The 19,619-nt window shown below is 43.0% G+C and overlaps 1 protein-coding gene across 4 annotated transcripts in view; it reads left to right on the forward strand.

The window, feature by feature from the left end:
* Nucleotides 1-18,594, forward strand: part of LOC109626328 (ephrin type-A receptor 5) — a 53,799-nt gene extending 35,205 nt beyond the window's left edge. For all 4 annotated transcript variants that reach the window (XM_020082172.2, XM_069513873.1, XM_069513872.1 and 1 more), the window contains exons 7-19: nt 556-645; nt 776-845; nt 1,032-1,134; nt 3,712-3,779; nt 3,972-4,097; nt 5,188-5,373; nt 6,471-6,532; nt 9,516-9,583; nt 9,682-9,823; nt 11,189-11,338; nt 14,098-14,291; nt 15,438-15,602; nt 16,148-18,594. In XM_020082172.2, the coding sequence (XP_019937731.2) occupies nt 556-645; nt 776-845; nt 1,032-1,134; nt 3,712-3,779; nt 3,972-4,097; nt 5,188-5,373; nt 6,471-6,532; nt 9,516-9,583; nt 9,682-9,823; nt 11,189-11,338; nt 14,098-14,291; nt 15,438-15,602; nt 16,148-16,259 (1,536 nt within the window). In that variant the 3' untranslated portion in view covers nt 16,260-18,594. The remainder of the gene's footprint in view (nt 1-555; nt 646-775; nt 846-1,031; nt 1,135-3,711; nt 3,780-3,971; nt 4,098-5,187; nt 5,374-6,470; nt 6,533-9,515; nt 9,584-9,681; nt 9,824-11,188; nt 11,339-14,097; nt 14,292-15,437; nt 15,603-16,147) is intronic.
* The last annotated feature ends 1,025 nt before the right edge of the window (nt 18,595-19,619 follow it).

The raw sequence follows: 19,619 nt of genomic DNA on the forward strand, positions 1-19,619 counted from the left end.
GGGCTCTACATCTTTAATAGTTGCAGAAACGTTTGGACCAGCATTCATCAAATTGGCCCTTAGAGATGCAGCTGAAATATACATTCACTTTGCCTCGAAGAGTATTTTCAAATCTTATTCGGCCTTTTAAATCAGTTCCACCACTTAAAAATGACTCTTCAATGTACTCAGGTGCATTTACAGAAATGTGATCCTTGTGTTCAGATCTTTGTTCCCATGCCCTTCCTCCGTTTTCTCACTTTCATCTTCTGGTGTCTTCTTTTCTGGGAAGGTCAGAATAAAAAGGTGTAGAGGAGAGCGGGGTTTGTGGTCAGTGGTGAGCTAATGGCTTCTGGGCTAATGGAGGGGGCATTTAGCTGTGTTTAAAGCTGATGTGGTTACAGCTGGGGAAACTGATCCTCTCACACTCACACACACACACACACACACACACGGTAGCTTTGCCACAGGGATGCAACAGCCAAAGAAACAGATGCAGGCTACAGATGCTAATCAAGATAAACCAGAATATATGATTGAACTGCAGTAAGTCTCTCTGTCTTTCTCCCGCTGCAGGAGCAGGACTCCAGTTACACTATAATAAAATCCAAAGAGACGGAGATGGTGGTGGACGGGCTGAAGCCGTCTTCAGTTTACATCTTCCAGGTAAAACATGGAGTCAGATAATAAAGCAATGAAAAAACCCACTTTAGTCTCGAGGAACATCTATGTGTGACGTGCATGAATATATTTAAATACATGATGCGATATTCACTGGGGATATTTTTCATTTCAGGTGCGAGCCAGGACCTCAGCGGGCTATGGAGCATTCAGTCGGCGGTTTGAATTCCAGACCAGCCCTTACTGTGAGTACACCTGAGAGAGAGAGAGAGAGAGAGTGTGACAATACATAAAGTTCAGCTAGTACGTGTCACCCGTCTGCTTTTGGAAGCTGCTTCGACAACAGATGCCAGGTGTATTGTAGTGTGTGCATGTGTACTTCACTGTGTGTGTCTGTGTCTAACTATTTATGAATCCCTGTTCTTTGGCAGTAACTGCTACCAGTGAGCGAGCTCAGGCCTCCATAATAGCGGTGGCCATTACACTGGCTCTGGTTCTCCTGGCAGTGGTCGCTGGATTCCTGCTGAGCGGACGGTAAGAAATAAGTACATACCTGAAACAACATGAACACACAGTATATAAGTGTGTATGTGGGTGCACACAGTACACCTACACACACTCCAATATGAATTGTATGAGGGAAAACACAGATTGTAACCCCAGTATTAATAAAATATAGTTACATATAGTGACAACCCATGAGATGTAGTCTGGGCAGCAGCAATGGCGCAGGTGGTAAAGCGATTTGTCCACTAACCAGACGGTGGTTTGACCCCTGCTACCTCAGTCCGAGTCCTGAACCCAAAACAACAACTACATTGTGTGTGATAGAAAAAAAGCGACATATAGAAACTCTGAATGTGACTTGTCGCTCTGAGGTTTAAAGACACAACACACATGCTCCATTATTCACCAACATTGAGCACCCGCTCCTCCTTACATTAAAAACTACATCAATGTATTTACAAGCCTCCAGGCTCATGCAACCTTCACGAGCAAGTTTTCATTTTCAAACATGCACACGCAACAAAACACAAGTGTGTATATACGATAGAGAATGAATTCAGATATGCACTTAATCACTGGTCATTGTGAAATGGTATTAAACCATTAAACCAACATTTAGTCTCTTGTCCTCAAGAGTTTTTCTGTCCTTTGTCTTTTATTTGTCTGTAAAAGTTTGATGAACTCTTGAACGTGACCTGATTTCCACTTCTATAATCACATTTCCCCGTGAAATGTATTTAATTACGTTAATTACAGGCTCTACTCTGAATGTCCATGTCCCTTTACTGAACCATAATTAACAGAGCTGAAGGCAGCTCGATAAAACTCAGTGTGAACTCACATTTACATCCATGTCGTCGTGGTCTGTTCCTCCTCCCAACTCTCCACCCACACAGTTGTAATAAAGGTAATCTATGTTGAATTAATCCAGTTGTGGATCTGATCAATCATCTTCATTCATCCATTCACACAGTTTGATGAATCTTTATTCATCCTCGCAACCATCAGGTCATAATATTAGTGATTTAGTTCATCTCTATTTTAAAGACTGTAATAATGACCACATGAATTGTGGGTGAGGCTGAGTATTGAAAAGGAAATCAGAAAGACACGGAGGTGATTTTTGGTTTTACCGATCGAGGATGAGGATGGAGGATCGCTCTAGTTTCCTGTGGGGGAGGAGAGATGGAGGAATGCCAAAATTGTCCAGTGGTCGATTTGGGACACAAGCACCCCCACCCCCTCCATCCACTGTACTCCCACCTCCCCTCCTCCTGGATGACCCTCCAGACTCAGCAGCGTGCATAGACATCCACAGCCGGCACGCATGTAGACACACTCACACACACACACACACACACACACACACACACACATACACGTATGTGCTGATGCATGTATGCATGACTTAACACAGACACACACAGATGCACACATGCAGGAAGTTGGACGGCCGACTGTTCAGGGAGCGAGCGCAAACCCCTTGACTCAACAGATCCGGCAAACTAAACACCCTCAGGCTGACACACATGAACGAAACGCACACACGCACACACACAAACCTAGACTCCCCCCCCCCCCAACTATCCAGCTGCCCATACCAAACCCCTCTAGTCAAGCCGGGCTGCCCTACAGAGAAATGTAATAGGAAATACATGACCTCAATGTGTGTGTTCATGTGTGTGTTCATGTGTGTGATCATGTGTGTGATCATGTGTGTGTTCATGCACTTCTTTGTCTCCAAAAGCAAAAAGAACGAGAACATATTATTGATTTTCTTTCTGCAGATTTACCTCATAAAACTGTAAAGTGTGTCAGTGTCGTGTGTGTGGATCAAGTTTAAAATCAATCCCCCTGTTTAATCTGGGTTATCTGTCATTATCCCTGATGCCTCCTGTCTAAATATTGACATGCATAATTTTTGAGCCCGTACACATGCAGACATGCACCATGACTATACACACACACACACACACACACACACACACACACACATCCACACAACGTGCAGCTTAATACATGTGTTGGCCATCAGGCAAAATGCAAACATGCCCTCCATGAGTGCATAAGACAGAAGGATATGATGCAGACAAAACCCAGTTAGTTTGCCAGGAATTGTTTAAAGAATATTTCCTTGTTCTTTTTCTTTCATTCTGGATGTGGCCTTTATCAGAAAGTGCACAGCTCTGTTCTCTCCTGTGTCAAAAGTCAAAGTTGGAAAATTATTCTCTCTGGAAACTGCACTCCTTTGCTTTCATCTTAACGGCTTCTGCCACCTTTCAGCGTTTTCAGCAATATTTCTGAAAACCTTGAAATGTAACTTAGCAGTTAGGAAATAAAAAAAAGCTTATCCTGCACTCCAGGTGTGATGATGTCTTGTGTTGGCCTTGCTTTTCTTTATTGTGTCTGGGCCTTCCCATGATACAGAGTGTGGACCATGATCTCACTTCATGTTTGAAATGTCACTGCTTGCATCTGTTTCTGATCATAAAATCGTCAAAATGTTAAAAAGACAACATGGAAGAGAATGTATGCCTCTATAATATATGTGTGTGTGTGTGTGTGTGTGTGTGTGTGTGTGTCTTCGTGTCTTCCTCCTCTCAGGCGATGTGGCTACAGCAAAGCAAAGCAGGATCCTGAAGAGGAGAAGATGCACTTCCACAACGGCCACAGTAAGTTGAGAAGCTTCTCATCACACTGATTTTAAATAATTGTGTAAACTCATATCATGCTGCAGTGTGTGTAACATGTCCAGGTAAAGATGTTTTGCATGCATACAGTGCGCTGTGCCTACGACTCTGACGACATCGTAATATGTTAAATGACATCTAAATGGTAATGATGCCGTGCGTGTGCCTCTGCAGTCAAGTTCCCCGGGGTGCGCACCTACATTGACCCCCTCACCTACGAAGATCCCAACCAGGCAGTGCATGAATTTGCTCAGGAGATCGACGTCTCCTTCATCTCCATAGAGAGGATCATCGGAGCTGGTGAGTCAACTCGCTGTGCCTGCCTGTACGTGTGTGCCTTACAGATACGCTCATTCTTATTCTGAGTGTCAGTTTTGGGGCTGATTTGGAGAGAATAATATATCACAGAATACATTGTTGTTCACTCTGAGCCACTGACGCCGACCGGTTCAATCAAACATGCTCAGGTAAAGTCCTCTAATGTTCTGTAACGGATTAAAATCATATCATACTGAAAGAAAACACTGAAGGTACAATAATAACAATGATGATCCAAAACTAATTCTGTCATGTTGCATAGAATTTGACCATTTCCTCATTAGCTCGATTATATTACCTCATATTTTCTCCAACCTGCATAAATCTGTCACATTCATAATTGCATGTGTTTGTAAAGATGCAGGGCTACACACATTTAATTGGGCCAAACACTGTGAAGGAAATTGACAGTTCACACAGCTATAAATGCTGTTTGCTCTCTTCTGACAAACATGTTGATTTGCAGCATTTGTGAGACTCACAAGCTTCCTCGCCGCGCAGCTCGGAAATGAGCACTTCAGCCGAGCGCTCCCAGTATTTATACATAAAAGATGGCGGTGCAACATTTATCCTGAAAGGCAGCAGAAATAGATTTCACAAACTGTAGGTGTTCAATTCCTAACAAGTAACAGCTTTTCATTAAAATGTCTGAGAACAACTGGACCTATTTTATATGTTTGGTTGACTTGTGTTTTTACATTATCAGAAATGTTCAAACCCAGACAAATCAATTTTGTTCAAGGAAACAAGTTCAATGAAATCATGATTATTTATTGTTATTTGCTGCGTAACATGAACAAAACTTTCATGTATTACCTCATGTGAGTGTGATTTGCACCCGAGTCGCATCAGGTAGCTGTTCATCAGCAATGATGGTTAAAACAACAACTCCCAAGATCCCACGCTGCTTCACGACATCATCAAACTAGGTCTTTTGTTAGAGTTTTGATTGTGAGACCCCTACTGGCCGAAGTTCTGCCTCAGAGTAGAATAGTCTGTATGAGATGTTTCACCATTAGACAAGACTTTTGCACTTCAAGGTGTTGCTCACGCTCCCGTCTTCTCTCCTCAGGGGAGTTTGGAGAGGTGTGCAGCGGACCACTGAGGCTGCCCGGGAAGAGGGAGATCCAGGTTGCCATCAAGACCTTGAAAGCCGGATACACCGAGCAGCAGAGACGCGACTTCCTTTGGGAGGCGTCAATCATGGGCCAGTTCAACCATCCCAACATCATCCGTCTGGAGGGCGTCGTCACCAAAAGTGAGTCATCGTCGCATCTGCTCCTACATTTTGAGTTTCCGAGGTTTTTGAGTCCAAAATGCTTCCTATAGAGTTTTTTAACGTATGCCACTCAGCAGATTAACTACTCATATGGAATATTTTTCTGGGAGATGTTTAAAGCTTAACTTGTGCACTTGTCAGCCTCTTATTTCCTCCGTCTAAAAACTGTACTCGGTCGGGTTTGTCAGCCTCCATCTGACTCAGCCGTGCTCCGTCACGTTCTGATGTGCTTTGACAGCTTCAGCTGAGGTTTATCAAGCTCGGTGCTGCGTTGACCTTTTTTTGACTCGTGCGTACGGTTGACTTCATCATTTAAGTGCGACAGTAACATGAAATTATATTTGTATTTATTTCTCTGTTTAATTCAGCAACAAACAGCTGATACAGACATCTGAAAAACACCAATACATCGACCTGGCTCATTATTCAAGACAACTGAATCCTCAAGCAGTGTGGGCTTATTTGGTATTTTATAGCCACATAACTAACTCTGCCTATTAGGGTTGGTAATGAGAATGAAATTAGTGCTGACATATGCTCACTTCCCAGTTAATTAGGAACAACAGCTAAAAATACAGCAATCCAATACGACTGCTGCAGTAAATACGACATTTGAAGGTTATTTTGCTCGTTTGTGTTGATTGTATAGAAAATGATTGCTGTTGCCTCGTGTGGCAACATTCAGGTCATTTTTCAGGCAACAAAATATAAATGTTTGGATTTTCTGCTCTTCTCACTATAAATTGAATAACACCACATCACTTTGGCCTTCAGGAAACTGTTATGGATGTTGATACTACTTTTTAAAACCACACTTTTAATTACATTAAACCGTAAATATAGCTATTTCTTAGTTAGGCTACAGTGTTAAAGGGTTGAACAAGTAGGGCTGAAAATAGTTTCTCAATCGTTGCATATGAATCCCACGTCTCTATGCCAGTCAGTGATATAATGTTTTTAATATTCAGCATATTTGTTTGATAAATATAAATACACTGACTTTGCCACTCTGACCTTCCTTTTTATTTATTGACGTGTATTGTCGTTTTTGTAGTAATTGTATTTATGCTTCACAGGCAAACCGGTGATGATTATCACAGAATACATGGAGAATGGATCCCTGGACACATTCCTTAAGGTAGGACATTCAAAAAAGAGGTCACTGATTCTTTTTATTTGTGTCATCGCTGTGTTTCATACAAAAGAAGAAGAACTGTCCTCACAAACCACGCATGCTGCTACCAAAGATGAAGCAAGTTGTTTTGGCTAAAACCAGCTGCCAGTAGCATCATCATCACTACCATCTGACATCAGAGGTCTCGCCAAAGAGGAGCAGTTGTAGCCATCATATTCGTGAGGTTAGCGTGATATATGTGTTCAGTAATTTAGAATGGCCCTCGATGGACGTTATAAAAATGGAAATGACCCTTGACAGGAAAAAGGGTTCCGCCCACCCCTGGTGTACACAATCTGGATTTTATCGAGTAAAGACAGCGGACTGTAAAAAAGAGGCCGGCTGGCAGATCTCCGATTAAACTGATCCTTTTCCAGAACACTTTCTTCTGTTCACTGGTTACAATGGCATGATGCTCAGTTGGCACATGAGGATAAAACCTGTATGAAAACGGGGTAAACTGCTGCTGCAGATGGTTAATGGAGACGTGAAAGAAAAAAAGGTCCCGCGGTTCCAAGATGGTATCGGCATAATTCAGAGAAGTTACGGAAATTTGGGAAAAGGTGAGAATCATTGGGTCGTGTTCGGAGTTTGAGGCGTGCTTGAAAGTCAGATCAAAAATTTGCACAGGATGTTCTCGTGGAATGAGACAAAAGAAAGAGGGAGTGGATACGCTGTATGGTCAAGTGGAAACTGCTGACGTGACTGTCCTCTGTGCATCAGAGAGTAACCCTGTATGGCTAAGGGGAGGCTGGGGGGGGGGGGCACAGAAAACCCTGTGAAGCAATTACATGGATGGCTGGTGTACTGAGGCTGGTATAAATGACACAGCCATGAGAAAACCAGGGGCTGGACTGGCTCCTGGATTAAGTGTCACTGCTCTGGACAATGTACCGTTAAGGCTCATATTGCACATCCTTGGCTTAACATCTCATTTCACATGTAAGTGGGATGTTCTGCTGCGGGAAGGAAAGGTGGTTGTTGTAATGATGGAAACTGCAGTTTGAAACCATGAGGGGGAGAGAAGTGAGCAGCTTCAGCACACGTCCTCCTGCTGAGATGTGGAGAAAGGATAAGAAGGGAAGATTGGATAGTTTACTCTTGGATCAGAAGGAGATGAGGCTTAAACTAACAGTGAGAGCTGTCAGTGGGAGAAAAGTAAGAGAGGAAGAGTTTTCAGCAGGAGGGAAAGAGCAGTCAGTGTAATTTACTGCTTTCATTAGCGTTGTACAAAGAGAAGTGGTGTGAGATGACGCCGTCTTATATTTTTGCATTAGAGGTCAGAACTGTGCAACACCTGATCACCAGGTGGAACATTAAACCTGCGCTGGACTCCAGATAAGGTCCTGACATTTTCCACAGAGGCTGTTTGACACAAATGTCAGAGTGAGTTTCTCCTCCCAGCTCCTGTAGTAAAAACTCTGGATAATGTCCGAATGAGCCAATGTGAGAACACCGCAGGAGAGTGTTCACCACAACATTCTAGATGAAAACATCTCATTTCCTTGGTGAAGGTAAAAACAGATCCAGGCATCCCCACCACCACAACCTCTACACCCGTCCTTGCCACAAACCATTACTTCCTGCTTTGGCATCAAACACTTTTCCACTGACGGCCGGTCGGTCAGTGCTGTGACTTGAATCGAGTTTGGCAGCTTTTTCCAGGGACGGTCTCCTAATCTGCGTGAAATTGTGGCGGGAAGCCGCATTCTGTCCTTGGCAGAAGTACCTTTTTCCCTCACACCATTTTTTGCTGGATATTGAAAGAGCTAATTATTAATATAGGGGTATGGAAATGTGAAGGTCCCACAAGAGAAAGCTAAGTCACTGCTCGACGTGAATAATGAGAAAGTGGCTGTGATTTGCTTGAGGGAGTAACGGCTGCGCTGGAGTCTGCAGCAGAGACGGTGGTTTTCATAAAACATGGTGCGACTCCGAGCAGCAATGAGCCCTGGGGAGGTGGAGAGGGATCTTTAATCTTGGTTTGGGTCCACGCACAGACCAGAAGATCAACTGACAAGGACAGTACAGTACGTGGATGTGTGGAATGACCCGAGGTAACATTTATAAAAAGGGTGCACAGGTGATACCTGACAGGGAGAGCAATTAGAAGTGAGGAAACGTTCGATCATTCGAGATACATTACCTGAAAATTATATTACCAGCAATTAGAAGTAAATGGGAATAATCTGCAATAATGTGCAAATACCCTCAGAATCCACTGCTGACTGAGATAAAGTTGGGCGCTCACAGTCGCGTCTTCATTGCTCTCCCGTAGGTTCTGGTAATTGGCTTTTTGGGCTATCAGTGGCCGTGTGGCTTTCATGCCACGGGGCAACTTTTAAGTGGCCGTTAGCAGAAAGCTCTGCGATTATTTTTCTCCTCCGCAGAGGTCACACGCACCTTTTCTCTTCCGCTTTTCTATAATATCCTGCAAGCTGACCCAGTTTAGCAGGCTACATACATTAAAGCATACAGAACAGGTGATGGGGGAGGGGGGCTCCAGACAGTTTTTTTAATGTCAAACCAAGTGGGGACTTCTTTATCATAACTGAGCTACTGTATATATTATACAGAATTATAATGCAGTGCAGGCACTGAGGAGAAGCACTGCAGTGACTCTATGCTGCATCACTGAAAGTGCATTTAGGGCATCCTGGATTTGATTAAGATCCTATTGGCTAAACGGATAATAAGTAATAGTTAATTTAATCATACATGATTTTATATGTATAGTATTTTGAGGTGGCATGGTGGTAAAGTGGTTTGCACTATCGCCTCACATCAAGAAGGTTCTGGGTCTGAGTCCAGAGATGTGCATCTCAGATCTGCTTGGAGACTTTAAATTGAGTGTCATCATGAGTTTGATATTGTTTCTCCTCTCGAGTCTCTATCCTCCTCCTCACTGCTCCTGTTGAATCTCTTCTTCCAACTTGTCTCTCATCAGAAAAATGACGGTCAGTTCACTGTGATCCAGTTGGTGGGAATGCTGCGCGGCATCGCGTCTGGTATGAGGTAAACATGCTACGTCCACACGTCCACACAACATGTTGAACTGAACACATCATCAGGGCTGTGTTTGATCATCATCTCCTCTGTGTTGGTGAACTCAGGTACCTGTCCGACATGGGCTACGTCCACCGGGATCTGGCAGCTCGTAACATCCTGGTGAACAGTAACCTTGTGTGTAAAGTGTCCGATTTCGGCTTGTCCCGAGTCCTGGAGGACGACCCGGAGGCTGCGTACACCACCCGGGTAAGACTGCACATGTTTGTGTCTCGTAGCGCTGCAAGTAATAGATTATCTCCCAAGTCTGAAATGTCACGTCACAGTTTCCCAGAACCCCAGGTGATCTGCAAATCATGATATATCTGACCAATAGTTCAGAACCCAAAGATATTTACTTTATAACTAGAATAACTCAGTAGAGCCCAAACAAGCACAACAACCCTCTTATGAAACCATGAATTATTCTTTGAGGAATCAAGGGAATCTGGATCTGCACCAACAAGAAGAAGGTAAGAACTAAGAAAAGTAGCAGTTCCTCATGTGACCTCCATGTTTTTGCATAGTCTTCAATTATCTATAATTGATTAATCAACTAATTCAGGATGAGAGAGAGGAAGAGGAAGTGACATCGAGAGGACACTGTGGTGTCTCTAGAGGCATTTATATCTAATCCAATGTGTCTCTCTGTGTGTGTGCAGTGATAGTGTTATTTTAAAGTTAAGTGGAAAACTATTTCACAACAGAGTCTTGCAGGAGCTAAACACACACACACTAACACACACACACACACAGTGAGAGAGAGAGAGGACTGCAGCGGGTTTTAAATTGAGCTGTGTGTCCCAGGCTGAGTGGCGTCCTGTCAACCAGAGACAGGCTGCTTCCTGCAGGAGGAGGTCCAATTAGTACTCGGTTCAGTCTCTGCAACACTCAATTAGCACCGAGTCTTGCTGCTTTAGCGCTAAATATCCTGCCACTCACCTCTCGCTGCCAGGCTGCATCTCTCCTCTCTCTTTCCCTGACAGAGCAGCCACCGAGGATAACGCAATTCACACCCCTCAAATAATCAGACCCTGAGATATCCTGCTGCTGTGTTCATCAATACGGCATCAAGCTTATTTCACCGCTCATCAGCAGAGAACACATTTTCGTCAGGAGCGCAGCAGTCGTCCTGTGAACTTTTCTTTCACAGCAATGAAAGCTCAATAATGAAGATGGGGAAAAGGTGCGGAGGAATCTCGGCGCCCCCCCCCCGACAGTCAGGACAGGAGATTTGTAAAAGAAAATGTGAATATCTTCTAAATTGGTGTTCATTAGTGAAATTGTGGGTCGAACCACATGAGGCAGAAGTGTCTTAATTAAGGTCTGTTCTTGGTTTTTCCTTTTTCTGTAATAAAACATAAAAACCTTGAATGAGTGCAGCTGTATTTACACACAGGAAGGTCATTTGAACGAGAAAGTATCATACATACACACACATACAACATATCAAGGTTTTTCATATTAAAGCAAACAAATTGAAAGTATTTCAGCCTCGACGGAGCTTGAGTACCAAGTTCTCTTCAATCCCCAGAGGTCGTTTGATTTATTACATTTTCTTGTATTCTCTCACAGGGCGGCAAGATTCCTATTCGCTGGACGGCTCCAGAGGCGATCGCATACAGGAAGTTCACCTCAGCCAGCGACGTGTGGAGTTACGGCATTGTGATGTGGGAAGTGATGTCATACGGAGAGAGGCCGTACTGGGAGATGTCCAATCAAGACGTAAGTTTTCCTAATGGGACATATTTGTCCATGCTGTTCATTGTTTGTGTAAGTTTACTCACAATTGAACCAAGTTGAATTCTTCTTTTCACCTTTGGGTTGAACTAAAGAGGTACTGAATAGGAAAAGCCTCATTTCTCATTAACTTCATCATGTTTGCAGTTTTTCATTTACTCTCCGATGTTTTGATTTACTTTTCTTGTGTCACTAATTAAAACATTGTATCCTGTTTGTTTAATCTCTACGAAAACCAACATGTTTACTGGCAGGGCCGTTTATGTGCCAGATTAGTTCTTGGCTACAACCAGTAACTTGGACTGGTTGCTTGGCAACTGCCCAGAAAAAGTCTGGCTCATAAAACCTCCTTAACAAACCCCATTTTTTGTGTGTTTGTTTTTCTATTGATTATATAAATGAGATGTAATGTGTTAATTAGTGAGCGTGGAGCTTTTTCACCTTCGGACAGAGACAGGCTGTGTGACTGTTTCCACATTCTACGAAGCTACTATCCCGACTAAAAGCTTCATTTTTGGGCAGCAGATGGTATCGATCTTCTCACCTCACATTCTGCCAACATGGAAATAAGTTTGTTTTCCAGAACTCAGTTTAGGGATCTTGCAGCAGTTGGACTCCAGTGTTATTTTCACAGGAATGAACTTCACACCTTCGTTGGAACAATGTTTTTTTTTTCAACTGTCCCTGAGACCAAACATGGAACAGTATGTTCACATAGTTTAAGATAAGTTTCTGATTAAATCTTGGTTTATTCTTTTTTCTCGTTCACCAATTTAAAGAGATTAAAAGTATAAATGTATTTATTAACAGCATTTCTTCAAATGAGTTGGACCTGATTAGATTTTGATGCTTGAAGGTTTGCTCCGGTGATCAACCATAAGATTTAAATGTCTTTGGATCCCCATGAACAAACGATGAACAGCATCGTTCTTGTATTACTGGAAATGTGAACTTGTGAATGAGTGGCTGTGGGGGGAGGTATGAGCGCTGGTGACACCAGGATGACGACCTACATGTGTCTGTGCGTCAGCGAGGGGACGACGGAAAGTGAGTCAGAGAAGAGAGGGCAGCCACGGTGCAGCTCAGAGGTCGTCTTAATGGGAAGATCTGGAATCGCTTCACACGATCGCGATGTGCGAGCGAGAGCGCCGTGTTCGATACCGGCGCCACACACACACACACATGTGCGTTCACTTCCCACCCACAGACACAGGCAGCAAATGCACGCACAGCCCTCCAGTGACCTCTTCAGACCCCTCCCTCCTCCTCTCGGTTATTAGTCTGTCTGTCTCGAAGAAGTCAAAGAGTCGGAGAGGAGAGGAGGATGAGAGGAGAAGAGAAGACGTTTGATGTTTAATTGAAAGCGTTATGCTGGATTTTCTCTGATCTGCAGAAGAAAGTGCAGCCTCACTCACTCTCTCTTTCTCCATGCTCTCTCTCCGTCTGTTTGCCATTTCTCTCCCTTCTCCCCCTCACGTCTTTCTCTCGTCCTCTTGTTTCGTCTCTCTCTGCTCTCGTCCACCTTCTCTTTCTCTCTCCCAGCTCGGCCGCTAATTTTCTCCCCCTCTGATCTTTCCTCCCTGACACTCAGCCGTGCGTGGTTCTGCTCCCTCTCAGCAGCAATGATTCAACGCTACGCTTCTCTTTTTGGAGCGTGTACGTGCGCTCTCACTCGGAGCGTCTACCACGTCTGTCTTTTGTGTGGATTTGACACAAGTAAAGGCTGTCATGAACTCAACAGATCAATTCCCTGCAGTGTCTTGCAGTGGCAGAACTAGGCTGAGAACTCCAGCCTGCTTTTCCACTGCAGAGTCCAACAAGAAGAGCCGGGATTTATTTATTATTCATCGAACTCCATTCCCCACATCTTGTTAGATACAGAAGTGATTAACTGGGCTATTCAGCATATCACATAAATAACACTTTTATGATGAGTTACTTTGCGGGTTCTCTGCGGGGGTTTAGTTGTTGCTTGCTAACTTCTCGGAGGTTTTGAGTGTGGGGTCAGATACAGAGCAGGAGCGTCTCTGGAGGATATCAGGATTCAACATCTCTGGATGATTCAAACTGGAGGTGACGTTGTTTTTCTGTCACGGTTTCTGCTGCGGAAAAGTTACTTCACCTTCAGGTGTCAAAACAAGTTGTGTCCTGATTCACAGCAGCTTTGACACTTTGGCCGTTTCATGCCTCAGAAGTTCAGGTTACAGGAGCCGTACAGGTAAAGTAGGAGAAGTTTACTGACAAAGCTGCTTATTATTGGTCTGAAAGCAGTTTCAGCTCTGCAGCCTGATCACAGCCTCTATCAGCGAGCCACGGAGATTTTGAGCTTCCGCCCACAGGCCAGGATTAACTGGGATATATTCTTCTGTGTGATGTTGGTGGGTGATGATGTGGATCTTGTTTGAAGCACTGATGACTGGAGGTTTGGTGTTGTGCTGTTTCATGTGAGTCTGTGGTTTTAACATATGTATATTTTGACTTACATTTGTTTTCATGCAGGCTTCAAATCGAAGATTAACATAGAGTAAATAATTTGCAGTGGAAAGACACAGTCTGGCAATCGTCGCAGCAGAATAAGACATCGTGTCACCGCTTCCTGGTTTCACTTTCACTGGGTTTTGCCTGAGGAAAAAAAGTGAAACTCTCGCCCTAACTGAGCGACAGTCAGACTTCAGGTCCTTCAGACTCTCCTGGAGTATCTGGTCATGTTTTACGAAACCAACATCCCTCTTGTCTATTTGCAGGTAATAAAAGCAATAGAGGAGAGCTATAGGTTGCCAGGTCCTATGGACTGCCCCGAGGCGCTGTACCACCTAATGATGGACTGCTGGCAGCGAGATCGCAGCAGCCGGCCCAAGTTCGATGAGATCGTCTGTCTACTGGACAAACTCATCCGCAACCCCAGCTCATTAAAAAAACTGGTCAACTCGTCACACAGGTGGGAGCTCACACCACAGAGCATCGGACATATGTGGTCAGGCCTCAGGGCCAAAACAGAAACTGATATTTTTGTATTCAAGCACCAGACAAATAAAGGTTTCACAGATATGTGAATATCACGGTGAAGTGCAAAGCCAAAGGGCAAATTACAAAACACAGCAAAACACAACGGCTAATAAGTTAAAAATCAAAATTTTTTTGATTTGTTGTGTTTTATTATTTGCTGTTCTATTTTCTTATTTTCCGTTGTGTTTAATGAATCGCCACTTTGCACCAACGTGGAATATCATAAATTTCTTGCATGTATGTGTGTGGATATTTAACCTTCAGGGATGGCATCGTTAGACTCGTCAGATTAAATATTGTCTTTACTGAATTACTGTGCAGCTGCATAATTAAACCAGGATGTACACAGTCCTTCATGCCAGCAGAGAAGAGCAGGGAAATTAATGAAGGTGTCTGGATTTTCTGAAAACTACAAATTAACGTGAATTATACTGAGGTTGGACGTCCTTTGAACATTCAGTTAGTACTTTCCCACTATGTATATGCATAAGTGCATAAGGGCATGAAAGAGATGTAAGTGCGGCAGACATTTAGTCAGACGCTATCCTTACTTTATTTTATTTTCAGAAATAATGAAATAACGTGAGATATTTTGATCTCCTCTTTTTTTTCTCTCACACACAGACACACAGGAGCCCTGTTAATAAATGAATGCCACATCTAACAGCTCATGCAATAGCATTTGACAGTAATGCAGATTAAAGGGACACCAACAGGGCAATCTCTTGTTCTGGCTGTGGCGTGGAGAATATTGTTTGCTCGCGTGAACATCTCTGTTTGATAGTATGGAGAGCTCTGTTTTTTTACTTTTTTGCATGAAGAGTGAGCTGAATGACAACGTGTTCAGCTTCGTGTAATGGTGCGTAACTTGCATGATGAAGCCTCGCTGGTATCTGTCAGGAGCCGAGCGTCAAACTACAGTCAACTGCACAGTGAATCACACTCCTTTACATTCATGATAACAAGAAACAGAGCTGGTGCTTTACATCCTGACAACCGGAGATTCTGTTTGAAGACGTGTGTAATCTTCTGCTTTAATTCAATTATTTCTTTTACCGTGTCTCTATTCATGCAACAGGGTTTCCAACCTGTTAGTGGAGCACGCCAACGTCACGGCGGACTGCAGCGCTCGCAGCCAGACTGTCGGGGAGTGGCTGGACTCCATCAAGATGGGTCGTTACACTGAGCTCTTCATGGAGGGAGGTTATTCTACACTGGAGACAGTGGCTCAGATGACATCAGAGTAAGGCCACTTAAGCATCTGCAAATATATATAATAGAAGTACAACGACTTGCAGATCATTTTTATAGCTTCATTCTGTCATTTTGAAATATCCGACTATGATTTCAGTATACAGATGTGTCTATGTACCTTGTCAAGGTCAAAGCACGATGAGAATGCAGTATCTTACAGGGTTTCTGTCTTCAGAAGCAGTACATTTGACAAAAACTGCATATCATGTATGTATCAGGGATTATTACAGTTTTTGTAACTGCTTCAATCAGGCTGTTCTTGTGGGGATATTTTATTCTGATTAAATTACTTAAATTAACATTGCAGCTAAAACAACAAAAAAATGCTATTAAAAGCTTGTTATCTAAAATATTGTAAACTAGACTGGAATTCAGTAGAGCCCATACTTTCCACCAAGGCCCAACAGTCACCTTAAATTCAATCAAGATAAAACCTCATGTAGAACCTCGCAGAAATACTCATTCATACATGTGTTTATTTGGTGTGTGACTGATGGATGAATGAGGGTCTGTTGTTTGTTTGCTGTTTTCCAGGGATTTGCGGAGAGTGGGCGTGAATCTGGCCGGCCATCAGAAAAAAATCATCACTAGCATTCAGGAGATGAGAGTCCATATGAACAACACCAACTCTACTGTAAACATGTGATGCATATGTACAGGCAACAAGCACGCATACACACATACACATATACATTCACAACATATATGGACCTAGTGTGTGACGAAAAGACTCCGATTCGCTGTTGGACCTAGAGCAGCTTAGCACTTTCTACGGACAAGGACACCCAGTGATAATGGATTTAAACTGGAGGATCCACGTTTTACTGTGGCTCTGGTGAGTGGAGTTTGCTTGTGGTGTCACGGGGGATATTTGACATTGCAGCGCTAAAACCAAACTGAATGGAACTGAGTGGTGCTTCATGAAGGGAAGACGCCGGTGAGATAAACGAACCGAACTGAATTACACCCGAGTGAAGACTTTTTTGATTCAATTTATTCCATTTGTGTGAATCTTGGGGATTCTAATATCTCGTGCACTGTTTGGATTTTCTCAGATCTGACATGAAGCATGAGACTGTAGATCTGGCTCTGAGAACAACCAGCACGTTCTTGTATTTTTTTTTGGCTGTATCACAAACATGGGAGTTTCATGCAGCCTGTCTCGGGTGATCTGAGCCCAATGGATCTGAGCAGCACTCGCTTCTTCTCTGACAGTTTTCTATGGACGTACAGTTCCATCCTTCTCAGGCAGGGACAACACGTAATAATGGATCAACAACAAAGTTTCACTTTTTTGCTTTAGGCTCACCTTTGGTTTGCAGCTGTAATCCAGCTGTGCAAGGTCCCAGCTCATAATCATTAGATTCTTCATTATCCTCCATGTAAAAAAACGCATTGCATTGTTTAAAGAGGCTGAGATTTATAAATGAAGAAGAAAGTGTAAAAAGATGCCAGGTTTTAGATTATGTGATGCTCTAGGAGCCCCTGTTTTTCTGGCTGAATGTATAGAACGTTCAGTTACAGCATCAAACTGTTCTAGTTTGTCATGTAAATGCTGTTAAACACAGATAGAATGTGGCAATCGAACCATTCTGCTCCTTAAAACCAGCCTCTGAATGAATCCGCAGATTGTACGAGAGATTCATCTGACTCTTCTGTCAGGAATCTCCACCAAGACAGTGATTGATGAGTTCCTAGAGAATCCCCCCCCCCCCTGTACTTTATATTTCACTCATGGAACCGTCTCTGCTGAGGAGCCTGCTCGCAGATTCAAGCAACATCGAAAAACAGCTTCCTCGGAGCAGAACTGTTTAGAGATTCAACTGGATCCATCCATGCGTCCTTCACCCATGTTCCGATGAACTTTCAACGAACCTCTAATGGCAAAATGGGACATCCATACCAAACCGTTACAACAGCCAAGTTGAAGTCCATTGAGATATTCAATCCAGTGGAAAGTTCAGTCCATCCAGACGGTTTGTGCATAAACTGCAGCCGAGATTGTCAAAGCATCGACCAGACTGTAGCTGGACTGTTTACTTATCTTCTTACGGAACCTTCATTTCCTCTGGGATTCCAACTGACGACACTTCAGAGCGCGCACTCAGATGTTCATGAAGCCTTCTCTTAAAAACCAACAACCTTCAGGTACTGCTGAAAAACCCTCAGCTATCCGTTCAGTCCACCACGGCGCAGATTCTCTCTGCCCCTCCCCCCACGCATCCGCCACGCCACAATAAACCTCACTTTAACAGGACTGCTGGAAATAAGGAGGCAATATTGATCAACTTGATAATCATTTATTTATTTATACTTGTTGAAAGAAATGAGCAAAAATGATGTAGACAGCTTGTGTTTCCTCTCTCGGACTACTGAGCAACTCTGCCTACATGTTTTTTTCATGTATATAATGTATTATATATTTAAAGCAGGGAACATCATTCTTCTACGTCTACCATCACGTGGACAGGTCAGTATTGATCGAGCATCTCAGAGTAGTAAACTTTAGTGACAAATATTCAAAATCACGTGATCTGAATGGGTTTGTAGACAGATAAAAATATTATGTTGTTCATGATTGTGTTCAGTTTAAAGTTCGGTGCAAGACCTGGAAATATTTCCAACTGGGCCTAAAAGCAGGAGATGTGCGCACAGGGATTGATATATGAACCTCTGGTGTAAGGGTTAAATTTATACAATGATGTCAATGATCGAGCCCGTGCTTTACCTCTCCTTTTGTGGGGTGTGTTAGACGTTACTACTCAGTGCTTTATCGCTCAATCTTGACCCATTTCACCATCATTGTGTTCACGTAATTCAGGAACCTGAGTTCTGACGGTAGATATATTTATCCTCTTTGCAGATGACATGCTACTATTTTTCTCGGTTGTACACAGTGTACTGCTGGTGCTGTGGCGTAAAGAGTGCAAGTGAAATGAGATTGTTAAAGTTAGTTTTATAAGTGGTGGACTCACCTGACTGTAAGAAAAGCATAGAGAAGCACACAAGAAGAATGTAAGGGGTATTCCGCTTTTTTTTTTTTGTCTTTTAAACACTCGGACCTTCATCTGAGTTCAGACAAAGTCGAAGATTACGCACGAAGATTTGACCGGCTCCGTTAAAGAATGCAAGCGGGGAATGGTTGCAATTGATTCTCTACAGGGGGATGTGTTTGTTCGAAATGTTCTAGAAAGTTCGCTTGACAGAAAATATCTGTGTAGTCTCTTCAGTCTGCATTTACCACAATGGAGATTTGGCCCCTAGCTTATTCTATATAGTGGTTTTAATGGTGGGAACCATTAGATCTTTAGAACACCTTTTAAACCACATGGTCCTTTGTTTGGCAGTAAAATACGTTTGTAGAGTATTGCAGCTATGCAGATCTTTACTTTTGCTTGGGGAGGAATGCATCGGTAATACGGTGCACTTTTTATAGTAGACGATATAAGGCATGTACAGTGAAAGTGATTGGGACTGGGTGTGTTAAATTCACCACCCAGCATGTTTGCAAGTGAAGCTTTTGTAGTACACACCTAATACAAATTTCTCTCACAGTGTTTCGATCCCTCTCAAATTTCATATTATTGGCTTTTTACAACCCACCCGTCTCTTTGATTTTTAACCTAAAACCTTTGCCTGGGACATGAACAATTGGTGAATCGTACACCCTTATAAGTGCCTCTCATCTTTCGAGCACCGCTACGTCCTCCCCTGCCAAAATGCTATGCCCCAGTTGTGCCCCGACTTTCTACAGTATATATTTACTTTTTGCCAACAATATCTACAGGCAATAAGAAGAATGTCAGACAATGTGTATGTTGGAACTAATTTAATTTGCACTTTATGAGAAATCTGTTGCCATTTCGTTTGACTAAAATGTCTAAAGGTGACTTACTTTTTAGCATCAAAGTTTTCTTAATAATTTACTGTATAATTGCTGTGTTCCCTGATGCTGATTATATCGCTACGTAATCTAAATGCTTCCCATAGTTTAAAATTTGACAGC

Source organism: Paralichthys olivaceus, chromosome 18, assembly GCF_024713975.1.
Source record: "Paralichthys olivaceus isolate ysfri-2021 chromosome 18, ASM2471397v2, whole genome shotgun sequence".
NCBI lineage: Eukaryota > Metazoa > Chordata > Actinopteri > Pleuronectiformes > Paralichthyidae > Paralichthys > Paralichthys olivaceus.